The sequence below is a fragment of the Enhydra lutris genome, unplaced genomic scaffold (assembly GCF_002288905.1).
Source record: "Enhydra lutris kenyoni isolate GAN:26980312 unplaced genomic scaffold, ASM228890v2 scaffoldscaffold24, whole genome shotgun sequence".
In the NCBI taxonomy this organism is placed as follows: domain Eukaryota; kingdom Metazoa; phylum Chordata; class Mammalia; order Carnivora; family Mustelidae; genus Enhydra; species Enhydra lutris.
In genome coordinates this window covers 28,403,281-28,420,274 of record NW_019154108.1, presented here as the reverse complement: position 1 = coordinate 28,420,274, position 16,994 = coordinate 28,403,281, and the positions used below count along the sequence as shown (strand labels likewise).

Sequence of the window (16,994 nt, the reverse complement as noted above, 5' to 3'; positions counted from 1 at the left end):
TCTGTCTGTCAAATAAATAAATAAAATCTTTTTAAAAAATAAATGAATAAAAGTATTTTACTGATAAGTCTTGAAGGACATACACCAAGTCACAATGGGAAGAGACCAGAAATTAGTGGAACTCAAAGGAAATTTTAGCTATGGCTATAACATTCTGAAAAAAGTTTTAAAGAAAATATATTCATATGTAATTTATATGAGTAAAAATTAAGTTTAAAAAATAAAACCTAAATTAGCTTTTCATATGCTTTTGTTATTAATCAGCCCATATTTAGAGGAAAGAATAGAGAATATGTAAATATAGCCAGACTTTCTTTGTGAAATACAAACTGCTCTTACTGTGTTCTCTGCAGGTATGACCCCAAAACCAACCAATGGAGTAGTGATGTGGCTCCTACAAGTACCTGCAGGACAAGTGTTGGCGTGGCAGTGCTCGGAGGCTTTCTCTATGCTGTGGGTGGCCAGGATGGCGTGTCCTGCCTCAACATTGTGGAGAGGTGATTATTTTTTTTTAAGTCATTTTCAATTTTTTAAAAGAATATAAAGGGTATTTGGCCAAAGGATGTAAGCATAGTGATCTGAAGGGGCACCTGTACCCCAATGTTTATAGCAGCAGTGTCCACAATAGCCAAACTATGGGAAGAGCTCAGATGTCCTCCGGCAGATGGATGGATAAAGAAGATGTGATAGATAGATAGATAGATAGATAGATAGATATGCACACACATACATATACAATGGAATATTACTCAGCTATCAAAAAATGAAATCTTACCATTTGCAACAATGTGAATGGAACTAGAGGGCATTATGCTAGGTGAAATCAGTCAGAGAAAGACAGTTATCATATGATTTCAATATTTCATTCATAAGTGGAATTTAAGAAACAAAATAGAGGCTCATAGGGAAAGGGAGGGGAAAATAAAACAAGATGAAATCAGAGAGGGAGACAGTCCGTAAGAGACTTTTAACTTTAGGAAACAAACTGAGGGTTGCTGGAGGGGAACTGAGGAGGTGGATGAGGTAACGAAGTGTTGGGCATTAAGGAGGCCCCTTGATGTAATGAGCACTGGGTGTTATATACAACTGATGAGTCACTAAACTCTACCTCTGAAACTAACTAACTAACTAACTAACTAAATAAATAAATAAATAAATAAATGTAAAGGGCTCTTTAAAGGAAACAGATTAGGATACCAGGGAATCCAACATTCAGTGGATATCCCATGGGCTTTCGGGGAATGTTTTCAGATGATCTTAAGGGTCTAAGAAGATGAGAGATATAACCTGATTTTTCAAACTGTTTGTTATACTGATGGAGCCTAACTGAAGAGTTGGAATCATATTCTAAATTATAATCCATATAGGATATTAGGCATAACACTTCTGAAATCTGCTCTGATTTTTTTTTTCCCCAGTACTTGGAGTGTACTTAATGTATGACTGCCCAGACTTCCTCCAAAAAAAGTAATTAAAGTAGTAATACTTTGTTTAGCACATCTTATAAATACCCTGAAGTATTTTGTATATGGAGTCTCATTAATTCTTGAAGTGTACTTAGGGAAATCTAGGTTGGCTATGGAAGTTTAATTTATTCTCTTACAAATCAGTTAATTTTAGTGAAATACATCCTGGTTCTTAATTTCTTGCTCCATCACTTTTTTGTCATTCTGCCCTAGAGATTAGATTTTGGAGTCTCATGTGTTCCATATTTCTTTTTTTTTTTTTTAAGATTTTATTTATTTATTTGACAGAGATCACAAGCAAGCAGAGAGGCAGGCAGAGAGGGGGTGGGGGGAAAGCAGGCTCACCGCCGAGAGAGAGCCCGATGCAGGGCTCGATTCCAGGACCCTGGAATCATGACCCGAGCCGAAGGCAGAGGCTTTAACCCACTGAGCCACCCAGGTGCCCTGTTTTCCATATTTCATCTTCACTTCATAAAAAGAAATGCTTCATGACTTTTCAGAATTTTTCAAATACCATTTACTAGTTGGGTTGCCATGTTTAAGTTGAAGTGTTTAACCATCTTAAATAGAGATAAAGTTGTAGGTAATTCTTGAAAGCTACTTCTTTTTTCTGTTAGGAAACTTATTTCTCCACTTTCAAAACTCTATGCAAGGGGCGCCCGGGTGGCTTAATGGGTTAAAGCCTCTGCCTTCGGCTCAGGTCGTGATCCTGGGGTCCTGGGATTGAGCCCCGCATTGGGCTCTCTGCTCCGTGGGGGGCCTGCTTCCTCCTCTCTCTCTCTGCCTACTGCTCTGCCTACTTGTGATCTCTGTCTGTCAAGTAAATAAATAAAATCTTTAAAAAAAAAAAAACTCTATGCAAGAGGATTCTGGGAAGATAACAACAATAGCATAATTCTTTAATCTCTCCAAATACCCACAGAAGAACAGAGCAATAGATAGCAAAGCTAAAACCCATGGACAAGTTACAGAACTTGGTTCAATGACTGTGAATGTACCTAACACTGCTGAACTGTACATTTAAAAATGGTTATGTTGGTAAATTTTACCACAACTTAAAGAAAAAAAAAGCCCTATGGACATTTAAAATATAACTAGGGGAGAGAGGATTTTCATAAACACCAAAATACGAATGGGCAAAGGCAAAGTACCGAAAGCCGCAAGACCTGCATGATACCAGTGTCTATGCAGGAGAAAATACAGAAAAGCAGTCAGAACTATGACAGATCTAAGAACAGAAGACCCCCAAAGCAGGCAATGTTTATTTACTAGAAAGAGTGAAGGGAACATTTATGACCAACAGCTGAAACAAAGAAGGGTTTGGCTCAATCCCAGTATAGAGTGCAAGGGACCTGTAATAAGATCTGAAGGATTAGAAGAGGGATGCTCAGCTTCAGCACTACTGCCATTTTGGGCCAGATAATTCTTTGTTGTGGAGGCAATCCTGTGCATTGTCAGATGTTCAGCAGCATCCTTGGCCTTGGCCCACGAATTGCCAGTAGCACACACCTGGTTGTGACACCAGAAGTCTGTAGACATTGCCAACTACTCCAGGGTGGAAAGAGGAGTGGTGCAAAGCCACTGTAGCGGGGAACCAGCTGGGCTAGAGCCATCTAGTCCCTAGGAACCCTCAAAACTGACCAACAGTATGACCTTCCCGAACAAGGCCCACACTTCTGGTGCAGGCTCAAAAATGAGCAAGACAAGATTAATATACAGTGAGAAGAGAAGGCCAAGATAAAAAGGAGGACCAGTGAATAAAACCCGTAAATCTCAGGAGGCTATACTTTTTTTTTTAACACTATATGAAAAAACTAGAAAGAGTTCCATGAAGTTAGAAAATTACCATGAACCACTACCTCAGGAAAACTCGTTTCATATAAAAATGAACAACAGGGACGCCTGGGTGGCTCAGTGGGTTAAGCCGCTGGCTTCGGCTCAGGTCATGATCCCAGGGTCCTGGGATCGAGTCCCGCATCGGGCTCCTTGCTCAGTGGGGAGCCTGCCTCTCTCTCCGCCTCTGCCTGCCTCTCTGCCTGCCTCTCTGCCTGCTTGTGTGCTTTCTCTCTCTCTCTTTCTGACAAATAAATAAATAAAATCTTTAAAAAAAATAAAATAAAATAAAAAATAAAAATGAACAACAGCAGAGTACCCAGGTTAGATCCAATACAAAGTTATTGTAGAGAGAATAAGCAGCAGAATAACATCTCTATAGACAGTGAAAGCACAGCAGAAAGACATACCCACAGAGCAGATCAAAAACAGTGATCAACTATTTCACAATGTACTAACAGACATTAGGAAAGTGATATAAGACATGAAAACACTACGTAAGTCAGAATTTGAAAAACCCAAATATGAGATGACAAAACTCAGAAAAATATTAGAAATAAGAGAATTAAACTAGAACAAGTAAACTAAACAGATAATACTGGAAGACAGAAGGTGAAAGAGGAAATGTTTTAAAGTCAGAAATATAAAAAAGAAATAAAAAGGATATGTGATAAAGCAACAAGTATTGACAATAGGTTAAAAATCCAATATACAGATAATAGGAGTCTGTGAGGAACCAAAACAAAGCAAAGGAATAAAACAAATGCTAATAACTATAATTCAAAATTATTTTCCTGTTCTAATAAAAAATTTGAAATTGTTTATTGAAAGAATATACTGTATTCTCTGAATACTGACCCAGAACAGTCAACACCAAGACATATTCCAGTAAAATCATGGGACCTTGAAGAAAAAGGAAACAAATTCTTTAGTTAATCAACAAAAAAGTACGCTATTTATTTTATAGGAAAAAGATTTAGATTACTATCATACTTTTTGAAAGCAATATTTTATGCTAGAAGAATATGGAATAACATTTAAGATATTCAAAGAAAATGTAAGCTAAGGATTTTATACCTAGAGAAAATGACTTTGAAGTATGAAGGGCGCAGACAAACTGTTAACACGTAAGAAATCGCAATAGTATTCCCATGAGTCCTTACTGAGTAATCTACTACGGAACAAGCTTCAGACAAAATTACTAGAGACATTGATGGAGGGTGAGCATGAAACATAGAGGGAATTGGAGAACTCTGAGTAAACAGAGTTAAAAGAGAGAGTAGTATGCACTGGCTATATGCTCAGTCTGTGCAGATGTGGTATAAATATTTTCAAAAGTGGGAGGAGAAAGGGAAGAGATATGCAAAAAGAATTTTAATTTTTCTCAGGGATACTGAAGTGATAGTATTGCTAATCCAAAATATAAAGTGGAATAAAGGAAATGGGTATAGGTTATTATAATTCTGTCATCTCCTATGTTCTTGAAAACTAGGGTTCTTACTATGGAAGAATAATAAATGTAAAATAGAAGAAGTTAAGTAAAAGGACCCGTAGTCCTGAATTTCAATTTGAATTAAGTTCTTCATTAAAAATAAAATTATATTCTAGTCAACCAAAGAGGCCTGGAAATAATGACCAACTAGTGGCAGTGAACAGCTCCGTTCCTAGATTGTGTTTTGAAGTTCCATTTCCCTAAAAGAAATAAGGGATTCTTGGAGAAATATCTGATTCCAGATTTAGGACAGAAAATGTACCAATAAGCCTGGGCTAGCTTGTCATACCAGATAATAAGCAACCTATCAAAGACTAGGAGATGTCTAAAAGACTCAAGAGAAAACTTGAAGATGTTCCCATGTGACCAGAGATGAGATAGTTTTTGGTTTGTTTTGGTTTGTTTTTTAAAGATTTTATTTATTTATTTGGAGAGAGAGCGATCCCAAGTAGGCAGAGAGGCAGAGAGAAAGGGGGGAGCAATCCAGGACCCTGAGATCATGACTTGAGCCGAAGGCAGAGGCTTAACCCACTGAGCCACCCAGGCGCCCAAAATGGGACAGTTTTAACTTTAAAAGAGATAATAATTGTGAATGATTAAAATCCAATAAATATATTTAAATCTATGAGTTCCTGTTGATGTTTAAAAAATAAAAACCCTATTTAGTTGCCTTCAGAACATCACAGGGAATGAATTTATCATGTTGAGTACTAGTAAATAAAGTGAAAGAAGCACACATATACCCAACCTTTCTTGTATAAACTGTATCACATATGAATTGGATACAAAACAGTTGATGAAAGGATTTTTTCTTTTTTTTTTTTTAAGATATATTTATTTATTTAAAGAGAGAGAGTATGAGGGGAGGGGTACAGAGGGAGAGAGAGAATCCTAAATCAGACTCCCCACTAAGCACAGAGCCTGATGCAGGGCTTGCTCCCAGGACCCTGAGGTTATGACCTGAGCCAAAATCAAGAGCCAGCCACTCAACCAACTGAGCCATCCAGGCACCCCGAGGATTGTTTCTTTATAAAAATATTCCAAAAAAAGAAAATAAATGGTTGGATATGACCATTTTGTAACACTCAGTAAATAAATGGGCCTAAGCATTAATACTTAGCAGTTGCTAACATATTACCTTCTGTAGTTTTGCCAAAGGGACCAAATGTGTCTGATCAAACTTGTGGATCCAGCTGCCAATTTGTGGAACATACAGAGGACAAGCCAGTGTGTGCAACTGCACTATGAGTGTCTAGCCAGTCAAATCCTTGTTGTGAGGGAAATTGCGGGTCAAATGCCCCAGGTTCTAAAAGATGAATTGGAGTGGGGGGCGGGAGGAAATGGGAAATGGAGGAAAAAAATCTGTAGATAAAAAGAGACTTTTAAAAAAATTATAACAAACACAAATAAGGGATGCACACTTGGGTGGGAAAAACTATAAAGAAACTCAAGGAGACGATTACTGTAAAAATCAGGATAATGGTTATCCTTTGGGGAAGAAGGCATTGAGTTTGGAAAGAGACACATGGGAAGGCTTCCAGTGTGGCAGGCAAAGTTATTTTTCTTGGCCCAGGTGATGGGCTTTCCTTATAATAACTCAATAAACTGCACATTTTTGTGGCTTTCTGAATCAATGTTTTATTTTATAATTAAAAATTATGCAGAGACTTATGCTTCCAAGTAGCATGCAGTAAGTAGTGCCAGCCATCACTCCCACTGCAACAAGTAGGAAAAAGTGAGAGTACAAATATATTTTTTAAAACATCAGAGACCTGTGGAAATAACAAGAATGAGATGAACTAAAATTCCATTGAAGAGAGAGCCCATTTATGTGAGCTGAGATCATCAGCTGTTTTCTTCCCTGGGGATATTTGCCAAGTCTGAAGCATTGAATATTGGACTTGAAATATTGAAAGGGATTCACCTGGAGGAGAGGTAAAACAGTAGAACTTTAATAGTCATACAGGTTGGAATCTAGAACAGTTCCAAACATACTGCTGTTTTTCTCCATGAGATGGTTGCTGAGTGCTGGGGTAGCTCAGGAGACTGGGGTACTAGGGGGAGTGAAATTTCATGCAACCTGACAGTGCTTAGAAGATAAAGTCCCGCTGTGGGGGTGGCGGGGCTGCGACAAATACAGGATAGCTTTCATCCTTGCGACATTTGAAAATTGAGGTGGACTGAGTCTAACAAAACTCAATTCCTGATTGGACCAGGGTGATCAATATTTCATCCTCCCTGCCTAATACAGGAGAGAGTGGATCCACCGCTGGTGGCTGGGAGGGGTGTGTGCAGGGGCGGTGCAGTATGAAGGGATAATATCAACTTCAATTTCTAGAATTCCATCCCATTATAAAAATGTCCAGCTAAAATAAAAAATTACTAAATGTGTGCAGAAAGAAAAATATGGCCAGTAGCTGAGAGAAAAAATAGACAATAGAAGCAGACTTACCTACGTTTAAGGGCTCCTGGTGGCTCATTCAGTAAATGATTCAGTAAATTTCAGCCCGAGTCATGATCTCAGGGTGGTGAGATCGAGCCCTGCATAGGGCTCCATGCTCAGAAAGGAGTTGGCTTGAGATTTTTCCCCTTTCCCTCTCCTTCTGCCCCTCTCCCCACTCACATATGTTCACTCCCTCTCTCTCAAATAAATAAATCTTTTTTTAAAAAAAAAATAAAAATAAATGATCTGCAGAGTTAACAGAAAAAAAAAACTTTAAAAGAAGTATAATGAATACATTAAATAAAATAGGGGGAAAGATTAAAAATGAATAAAAGATTAGAGAATTTTAATATAGAATTGGAATCTAAAGATGTGCATTTTACAACTGAAAAATATATCTAAAATTAAGAACTCATTGAAATGAGATTAACTAGACACAGTAAAAGTAGACCAGACACAACAGAAGACTGAGTTAATGAACTCAAAGACAGATTAATAGAAACCATCCAAACAGAGGACGAACAGAGAAAACAGAATGGAAAGAACAGGCTGTAAGAGACTCATGGGATACACAAACAGTACAACATACATGCAATTGGAGTCCCAGAAGGAAAGGAGAGTGAGATAAGACCAAAAGCAGTATTTGCAGATAGAATTTTCTGCTGAGAATTTTCCAAAAGGGTTGAAAGATAGACTTTATTCAAAGTGCATGAACTGGGGTGCCTAGGTGGCTCAGTCATTAAGCATCTGCCTTCAGCTCAGGTCATGATCCCTGGGTCCTGGGATTGAGCCCGACATTGGGCTCCCTGCTCAGCAGAGAGTCTGCTTCTCCTTCTCCCTCTGCCCTTCCCCTTACGCTTGCTCTTTTGCTCTCTCTCTCTCAAATAAATAAGTAAAATCTTTAAAAAAAGAAAAGTACATGAACCTCAGGAGACCATCACTGACTTAAAGACAACCTTTCTCCAGGACCTCCAGGATTTATATTTCTGCTGCATTCATCTGTATTAGTGACTACGTTCGCAGAATCTGTTGGAGGTTTTTCCTTAAAATGTGCTCCATCTCCCTCACTTGCTTCTTAAGAGCGAGGTCTATTTCCAGTATCATTTGTTGTGTATTTCCTGCAATAGTGGTAGAGTTTGCAAACAGTACTTAATAGACTAACAGAATTTCCCACCCATGCAATAAAATGCCAACACTATTCCAAGTGATTTTTGTCATATTTCTGAACACTAGTAATTTATCAATCAGGACTCAATAAAGAAAACAAGCCATACCAGTTATTTTGGTAGAGAGAAATTAGTATTCAAAAACTGGCTAGCAGATCTAGAAAGGCTGAAAAAAACAGAGGACACTGAATTAACTGTATGAACCTAGATCTGGGAACATGAAGGAGAGAGAGGAGAGTTATGGGAGCCTAGTAGCCTAGAGGAGAGATGCCATGGAGCTTGAACTGTGACACGCCTCCACGAAGGCTTCTCTTCCTGGCTGATTGTGGAAGATTTTCTTTTCCGAAGGTGGTAACAGCACCTGTCGTTTCACATGCTGTGTATCATTTGGACACTCTTCTGATTGAAAGGTAGGATTTCCGTTTTCGCCTCTTGGTTCTGGGCTGCCTTACGACAGCGGCCAAGATGGCACTGTGTGTGTGACTTTTGAGGCCGGGTCATAAAAGATGCATCTTTTACTTGGATCTCTTGGGGCACCTGGGAAGCCTTGAGCTGTCTGAGGTTGCTGTGCTGGGAGGTCTACCCGGAGAGATCGTGAGGCTCCCTGGAGGGACGGCCAGCCAGCCGCCCGCTGCTTTAGTGCTCTGCTCCTCCAGCCGCAGCCACAGTTGGACAGCAACCACGTGAGACACCGAGCCAGGACTTCCATGTGAGGCCCCTTCCCAAATTCCTGACCCCGAGACAGGAAAGGTAGTAAAATTACCTGAAGTCACGGAGTTTGGGGTGATTAGAACACGGGTGCTGCCTCCAAGAAGCACCAGGCTAGTTTGGGAAGTGCCAGGAAAAGGCTAGAGACTGGAAGTAGCCAGTTTAGTCAGAGTTCAAGGGCCATGGCTGAGGCAGCACTACCAGGATTGGCAAGCAAACAGGAGTCTGTCCCTTCTCCCAGAGACGTCCAGCAGCTAGTCCTTCCTCTCGGCAGAATCTGACAGAGAGCCAGCTTGGCAAAGGAGAAAGGTTGTTTTCAGAGTTCCGGTCCCAGTACCACAAGTCAAGAGTGTAGAAAACAACTTAGGTAACTGACACAGGCACAAATTCTAAGACTTTTTACCCTAGTAACTAAGTAAAATCTGCTAGATTCTCATTGTGCATTTTGACCATCGCAGGTGTGTGTAGCCAACATGTCTTTTTAGCATGATTTCACACCTTACGAAAAAGGCCTCACTTCAGAGAAGCAGGCATGCAGTCTTCGGTTTCTCCCTCACTGCAGGTATGATCCGAAGGAAAACAAATGGACGCGAGTGGCTTCTATGAGCACCAGAAGACTAGGTGTGGCCGTGGCTGTGTTAGGAGGGTTCTTATACGCTGTGGGTGGCTCTGATGGGACGTCTCCACTCAACACAGGTTAGTCCCTTCCAGCATCAGTCCGGTTCCCCCAGAGCAGCACACGCCTCAAGAGACCCCCCCCCACAGAAAAGTATAAAAAGCCACATTATCCTATAATCTTAAATTGTAAATATAAATTGTAAAATTAAAATGATTTGTATAATCATATTTATGTAAATGATATGATTATTTATAATAATCTAAATAATTGAAAATTGTTTTCCCCTTAGGAGAGTACAACTCCCAGCTCTTCCTCAGCTCCTTCTGCAGCCGTATTCTTCCAGCGTATTCCCAGAGTACTTCTTTCTCCCTTCTCTTTATAAACTTCTAGGAATTTATAACGAATCAAAGAACTATTTTCCTAATATGATTATTTCTCTGCCTCACCCCCAACCAGCTCTCCTTAAAAAACCAAAACCAAGAAAAAGACAAAACCTATATTGTAATGTAAGAATAAATAAGAAGTTATAGCTATAAGCTGGTTTATGTGTTAATCCTTTCTGTTGAGAGATAATGGATATTTTTACCTAAGGACATTAGTGTGGCACTTGCATCAGACGCATGGTCACATATCTCGTCTTCTGCTTGGAATACAGTAGGAATACAGGCAAAGGGAACGCAGTGTCTGATTATGACAATCGGTTACTAGTATGGAACGGTGCTACAGACCCTGTAGTCTAATCCCCTCATTTGAAGATAAGGTGAGGCCACGAGTCATGTAGTCAGAACTAGAACTAAGGTACCTTGACTCCAACACACGCCCTTTCCACCATCCCTTACACAAATGAAACCAGTAGTCCCTGATGAGATTATAATGGTTTTGTCCAAGGGTACACAAGTCCTTTACAGAAGCAAAAATCAGACTGTGTATTAAAAATCTGTATTACCACAAAGTTTTAATGGCTATGAGGAAAACTAGAGGTGAGAAGAAATGGTTGAATGGTCACTTGCTGGGTTTTTTTTCTCCCCCTGCAGTGGAGCGCTACAATCCTCAGGAAAACAGATGGCACACCATAGCTCCTATGGGGACGCGGAGGAAACACCTAGGCTGTGCGGTGTATCAGGACATGATCTATGCCGTAGGAGGCAGAGATGACACTACAGAGCTTAGCAGCGCGGAGAGATACAACCCCAGAACTAACCAGTGGTCTCCGGTGGTGGCTATGACATCCCGCCGTAGCGGAGTAAGTGTCCACCTGCTGAAAACTGGAAAAAGCACCAAGACAGGGCTGCGCAGGAGAGCTCCGATCTATAAAATACTGGCGCAGGAAGGAGGTGCACTGTTGAGGCAATACAACCCCTGCTACTTTCTTTCATCCTGGAAAAAATTAATTTCTCCTAATTGCTGTTATCTCAAGTAGTTAAATATCTTATAGTCAATCGTATCCTTAATAATATAATTATTTTTTGTGATTTATCTTTCATCAATTGTTTTCTGGAAAGACCTTACCCTATCTTATCCACTACCTTATCTGACTTCACCTATATTCATCCCTCTCGATTAGAGCTAAATATTCCTAATGAATGTTCCTAGGTAATATTGTAAGTAGGTGGCACACCAATACAGATGTTTAGTCAGAAACACATCTGGTCCCACCACCAGTCTCCACAGACTGGTTGGAGCCTGTCCCATCTGTGGTCTAGACCTGGTCAGGGTGACCTGTGTCATGTTCTAGACCACGGATGACATGTGACTCCAAGAGACTTCCAGGGAGAGTTCAGCATTCATCCATCCTAGGATGTTTGGTTCAGAGTGAAATGTAACCCATAAACCACTGATTGTGTCAGGAGTGCATCGATGTAGGACAACGGGTGGGAGAACATAGCAGCAGCTAAGACTCCATAATCTGAGGAGAAAAGGGAGTAAATTCTGGTTTGTGCAAATTGGGGACTATCAGTGGTAGGCATCAGCGAGTCAAAACATTCCCACATCTGTGGCTCTCTTTATTACTGGTGATTAACAGCTTCTAGGTCACATTCCTATTGTTTTCACTGCTACATTTGGCAAATATTTATTTATATATACAAATACATATTTATATATATTTAGCAAATATTTATTAAGTGCTTACTCTGTGCTAGGAAAGAAAAAAGTAAGTACAACCCCACAGGGAGCTCCCAAGTTAGTGAAGGAAATGGAAATGTTTACAACTAACCGTTTAAGAAAAATAAAATAAAAAAACCTCATAGTCAGGGCAAGTGCATTATAAGAGAGCCTGGGAGATTATGCTTATTGTGTTTGGGGGCAGTGAAGAGACTTACCAGAGAAAGTCTCATGTAGGCTAGGCCATGAAAGAAAAATAAGATTTTCCAGAAGAAGGAAAGAAGACACCAGCCAGGAACTACATGTACAAAGTATGGCGGCATGAAAAACGTGGTCTTTCTGGGACTAGCTGTTGAATCAGTCTTCTTGCAGTGGTGGGTACCTAAGGCAGTGAGACTAAAACGTGGGCTAGTATGGATTTCTGGAGGGCAGTAGGGAGGCCTAGAAAGTTTTAGAGGAGAGTGACAGTGTGCCATGTGCTCAATGTTCCTGAAGAGCTATATACAACAAACAAATGTCTCTAAACAGAAACACACGTTAAACAAAGGTTATGCAGTAGTTGGTTGATGAAAATACTATGACCAAAAGCTTGCGGGAACCTGTGTATTATTTCCCCTAGGAGGGATGGGTCAGTATTCACAAATTCAGGGTCTGTGGCAGTTGTATGGAGCAGAACTCCCACGAGTAACATGAACTAGCTGTACAATAGTCCCCCTTATTCATGGTTTCACTGTCCCCAGTTTCAGTGACCCATGGTCAGCCATGGTCCAGAAGCAGATGGCCCTCATTCTGAGCACTGAGCTTGCTTGGCTGGGAGCCTGGTTCTCCCTCTGCCTGCTGCTGCTCCCCTCTGCTTGTGCTCTCTCTTTCTGACAAATAAATAAAATCTTAAAAAAAAAAAAAAAAAAAAAAGATTGACAGCAGCCTAACACTACATCACGTGCCAACATCGCTTACCTCACCTCCTCTTAACACCCAGACAGTTCATCATCTCACATCATCACAATTAGAAGGATGAATGAGTACAGTAGAATTAAGGTATCTTGAGAGAGACCACATTCACATAACTTGGATTGCAGTACATTGTTATAATTGCTCTATTTTATTGTTGTTAATCTCTGTGCCTAATTTATAAATTAAACTTTATCATAGGTATGTATGTATAGGAAAAAACATATTTAGGGTTAAGCACTATGCAGTTTCAGGTGTCCACTGGGGGTCTCAGTGTATCCCCCTGGATAAAGGAGGACCACTGTATGTTTTTAATCTGTTATCTTTATATCAGATTTTGGTATTAAGATAATGCTATCTTCATAAAATTAATTAGCAAGTTTTGCACCCTTTAATATGGTCTGGAATCATGCAAACACATTAATTTCTTTCCTTGGGCCAATCTGTAATCAAGGCCAAACCCTCCCTATTCTATTTTCCAACCTAATTACATCCGGCCATATTGTCAGAGTTTCTTCATGGTAATGAGCTAATCCAATAACTGTTTATATAAAATCTTTTGTTATTTAAGTTAATAAAATTCCAACAACATAAAGTTACTTCACATTTGAATGAAAACCCCTTCCCATTATGAATTTCTTCCTGAGAAATTAAAATTTGAAGATTAACTTTAAAAAAAAAATGGTTAGATCTGTAATTTAAACAGAATTTTAGGGGCAGTTTAGATAGTGGGTTAGAATAGGCAAATACCAAAAGAAGTGAGAGCAGTTTGGAAGTTCTTGCCCATTCCCAGTGATGCTTTTCCAAAAATTTAAGAAATTTATGTTTTTGACTGTAAAAATATTCTAATTGTATATATAATTTTATTGTTCCCACGATGTAACAGATTTTTGTCATTACTTTTTTCTCTGTGTCCAAGTAAACCAGAATGCAAGGTCATAAAGAATTATCTTTTGTTATGAAGATTTATCTAGAAACTAGTCCAGATTTTCCCATTGATTCTCTGGCATCTTCAGCAGCCGCTGTGTTTTGGTCCTGTAGGTTGGCCTGGCTGTAGTGAATGGACAGCTCATGGCTGTAGGAGGCTTCGATGGCACCACATACTTGAAGACCATTGAAGTGTTTGATCCTGATGCCAATACATGGAGGTAACCTTTAAGCTACACTGCAGAGCACGTCAGTGCTGAGTTGAAAATCATGGGCATAAGGTCTGCATGACCATCAAAATGGGGATGGTCCGTACATTGAGAAGTGCTCTTATAGCTCATGAGAGAGCTCCAAGTTGCCCAGATTTGATGGCTTATTGTGACTTCATTGCTCTGAAGTGGCTGACATTTTACAACCTCTTCCCTTTGGTAACTGTTCAGTTTTATAGTGGAGATGGAAAACACAGAAACAAAATAATTTCCTCTCTAGCCCCATCATGTTCCACTGAGGTAAGTGAGGCACTGAGAAATGAAATGAAGCAAGTTAGTGATAGAACTTAGATCTCTTGCTTCTAATCTGTCACAGTTTTTTTGGTGTTTTTCTGGGCAGCTTTATGCCCAGGAAAAAACAAACTACAGTTACTTTATTTTTATTTTTTACTCATTTATTTTTTAAAGATTTTACTTATTTGAGAGAGAAACAGAAGGACCGAGCCAGAGAGAGAGAGAGAACATGAGGGGAGTCAGGGGCAGAGGGAGAAGCTGACTCCCTGCTGAACAGGGAGCCTGATGTAGGGCTCCATTCCGGGATCATGACCTGAGCTGAAGGCAGGTGCTTAACCAACTGAGCCACCCAGGCACCCCTTACTTTTTTCTTAAATAGCTTATTTCGGGACACCTGGGTGGCTCAGTTGGTTAAGCATCTGCCTTCGGCCCAGGTCATGATCTCGGGGTCCTGGGGTTCAGCTGGGAGCCTGTTTCTCCCTCTGCTTCTGCCCTTCCCCCTTCCACCCATGCATGCTCTCTCTCAAATAAATAAATAAAATATTTTAAAAAGTACAGTCTTCGTGTCTTGGAAAGCCACACTTTTACAGATGTTTAAATGACATTCTTTGGATTCTTCTGCCTTTCTCTCATGGCTCTGTATGACTTGACCACAATACTGAAGTCAGACTACAAGTCAGGTCACTTTTGGCTTCTACGTCACATTTTCACAACCTTGTTAAGTAGAGGTGTACTGAGTGTTCTAGACATCAGGGATACAACAGTGAACAAAAACAAAATTCCCTGCTCTCCTGGCTCTGATGTTCTAGTAAGGAGACTAACAAGTACCATGTCAGGGGGTAGAACCACTATGGGGAAGAGCCAAGGGAGTGGGGCTGTCCAGGGATGAGTTTCTTTTAAAATGTGGCCTAGGAAGGCCTGATTGCAAAGGTAACATTTTTAGCAAAACCTGATAGAGGTGAGGGAGAGAGAGATAATCGGAGGTTTTCCTGAAGAGGAGCCTCCCTCTTGTGGCATATTTTCTTGCATATTCAGCTTTCAGTGTTTAGATCTTTGGGAAGATTGCCAGATTTACTTTTGCTACTTAATCACTATGATCCTACATAAGGACCTATTTCTCTGTAGCTGTCACTAAATAGAATTAGTAATATGTGACCGAGTAATATTTATGAAATTCTTAAGGATCTGTTGAGAATTACGATCTAAATTTTTGTAGAATTAAGATCTAAAATTTTGTATCCCAAACTTAAAACCAGTTTAACCTTACAGCTGACAGAGGCTCTATTATTCTTTTCCATGTAAATCTTTAACTTTGGAGATGATCTTGTTCACAAGTCAAAAATTAAATGCTAGGGGCACCTGAGTGGCTCAGTTGGTAAGCGTCTGCCTTTGGCTCAGGTCATGAATGATCTCAGGGTCCTGGGATCAAGCTCCAAATCGGGCTCCTGCTTACGGGGAGCCTGCTTCTCCCTCTCCCTCTGCTGCTCCCCGTTTGTGCTCTGTGTCTCTCTGTCAAATAAATATATAAAATCTACAGAAAGAAAAAAAAAAACCTAGATGGCTGACTTTATTTACTTATAGCCAGGTTTGTTCTATAAAGGAGGAGGCTTGTAAGAATACATATAAGATATTTAAGGATAAAAATAAGTTATCAGTGTTTAGGCTGAAGGAATTGTGAGTAGGAAAATAAGATCGCTGTGGTCAAAACTAGACAAAAATGTAGGATATGATTCTATGTAATTGTTAAAAGTCAGTTTAGGGTGTAAAGGTATAAGGTTGTTATGCAAAATAATGGATACAATGCTCTTTTATTCTTAAAACAGTATCCTAGAAACAAGACCTTTTCACCCAGTGTCTGACATAATTCTGTTACTTGCCAGTGCTCAATTCCAGATCCTAATCTTTGGAAGAGATGTATGAATCTAAAAATATTAGTTATGATAAAAAAACATGTGTTTTATTAACATCTAAGTTACAGAAGAAACAGTGCTTTTTCCACTTTGAAATCTGATTTTCTTTCTTTGCAGGTTATATGGCGGGATGAATTACCGTCGGCTAGGTGGTGGTGTAGGAGTTATTAAAATGACACATTGTGAATCCCATATATGGTGAACATCTAGAAGACAGTCCATGCTCCTCTGTATTCTGGAGAGCTTTGACTTTTGACTTTGGAGCTTTGTATAGCTCAAGAAAACATTAGAACAAATTTTATTCGTTGCCGGTGCCTCAACATATGGAAATACAATGAAAGTACTTCAACTGCAAGATGCCATCTTTGCACAAAAATTCTCAACTCTGTGCAGAATATTTATTTTTGGTTTTAATTTATCATGGGTTTTTTGTTGTTGGGTTTTTTGTCATTGTTTGGTTTTATTTTGCTTTGGATTTAGCCTTCCTCCCACTAAAAAAGGACAAAAAAAAAAAAAAAAAAAAAAAAGGAAAAGAAAAAAAGGATAAAAATTCCAAGCAGTGAAAGTTTATTTTTAAGATATTAAGTTTGAAAATACTAATAAAGGGAGAAGGGCTCTACACGATCTGGTTATTTCCAGGCACTCCATCCACACGACTCCGTGACTTACAAGGACTACCAGTGACAAAGATAGGTATGCCAAGGGCACTGTTTAGCCATCATGCTTACACTAAGCACCAGAAGACTTGAAAATCTACAAACAAAACAAACAAAAAAAGAAACACTCATTTTAAATAGTACAATTCAAAAGGAATAGTAAGTAGATAAAAGCAGGACTCAGACTCTAAAGTTTTCATCAGTGCAAGTTTGCATC

At 39.5% G+C, this 16,994-nt stretch overlaps 1 protein-coding gene across 1 annotated transcript in view; it reads left to right on the top strand.

Moving 5' to 3' along the window:
* Positions 1-16,624, top strand: part of LOC111150783 (kelch like family member 20) — a 64,642-nt gene extending 48,018 nt beyond the window's left edge. The window contains exons 8-12 of the mRNA XM_022508382.1: positions 354-497; positions 9,671-9,804; positions 10,762-10,970; positions 13,823-13,929; positions 16,239-16,624. Coding sequence (XP_022364090.1) covers positions 354-497; positions 9,671-9,804; positions 10,762-10,970; positions 13,823-13,929; positions 16,239-16,323 — 679 coding nt within the window. The 3' untranslated portion in view covers positions 16,324-16,624. The remainder of the gene's footprint in view (positions 1-353; positions 498-9,670; positions 9,805-10,761; positions 10,971-13,822; positions 13,930-16,238) is intronic.
* The last annotated feature ends 370 nt before the right edge of the window (positions 16,625-16,994 follow it).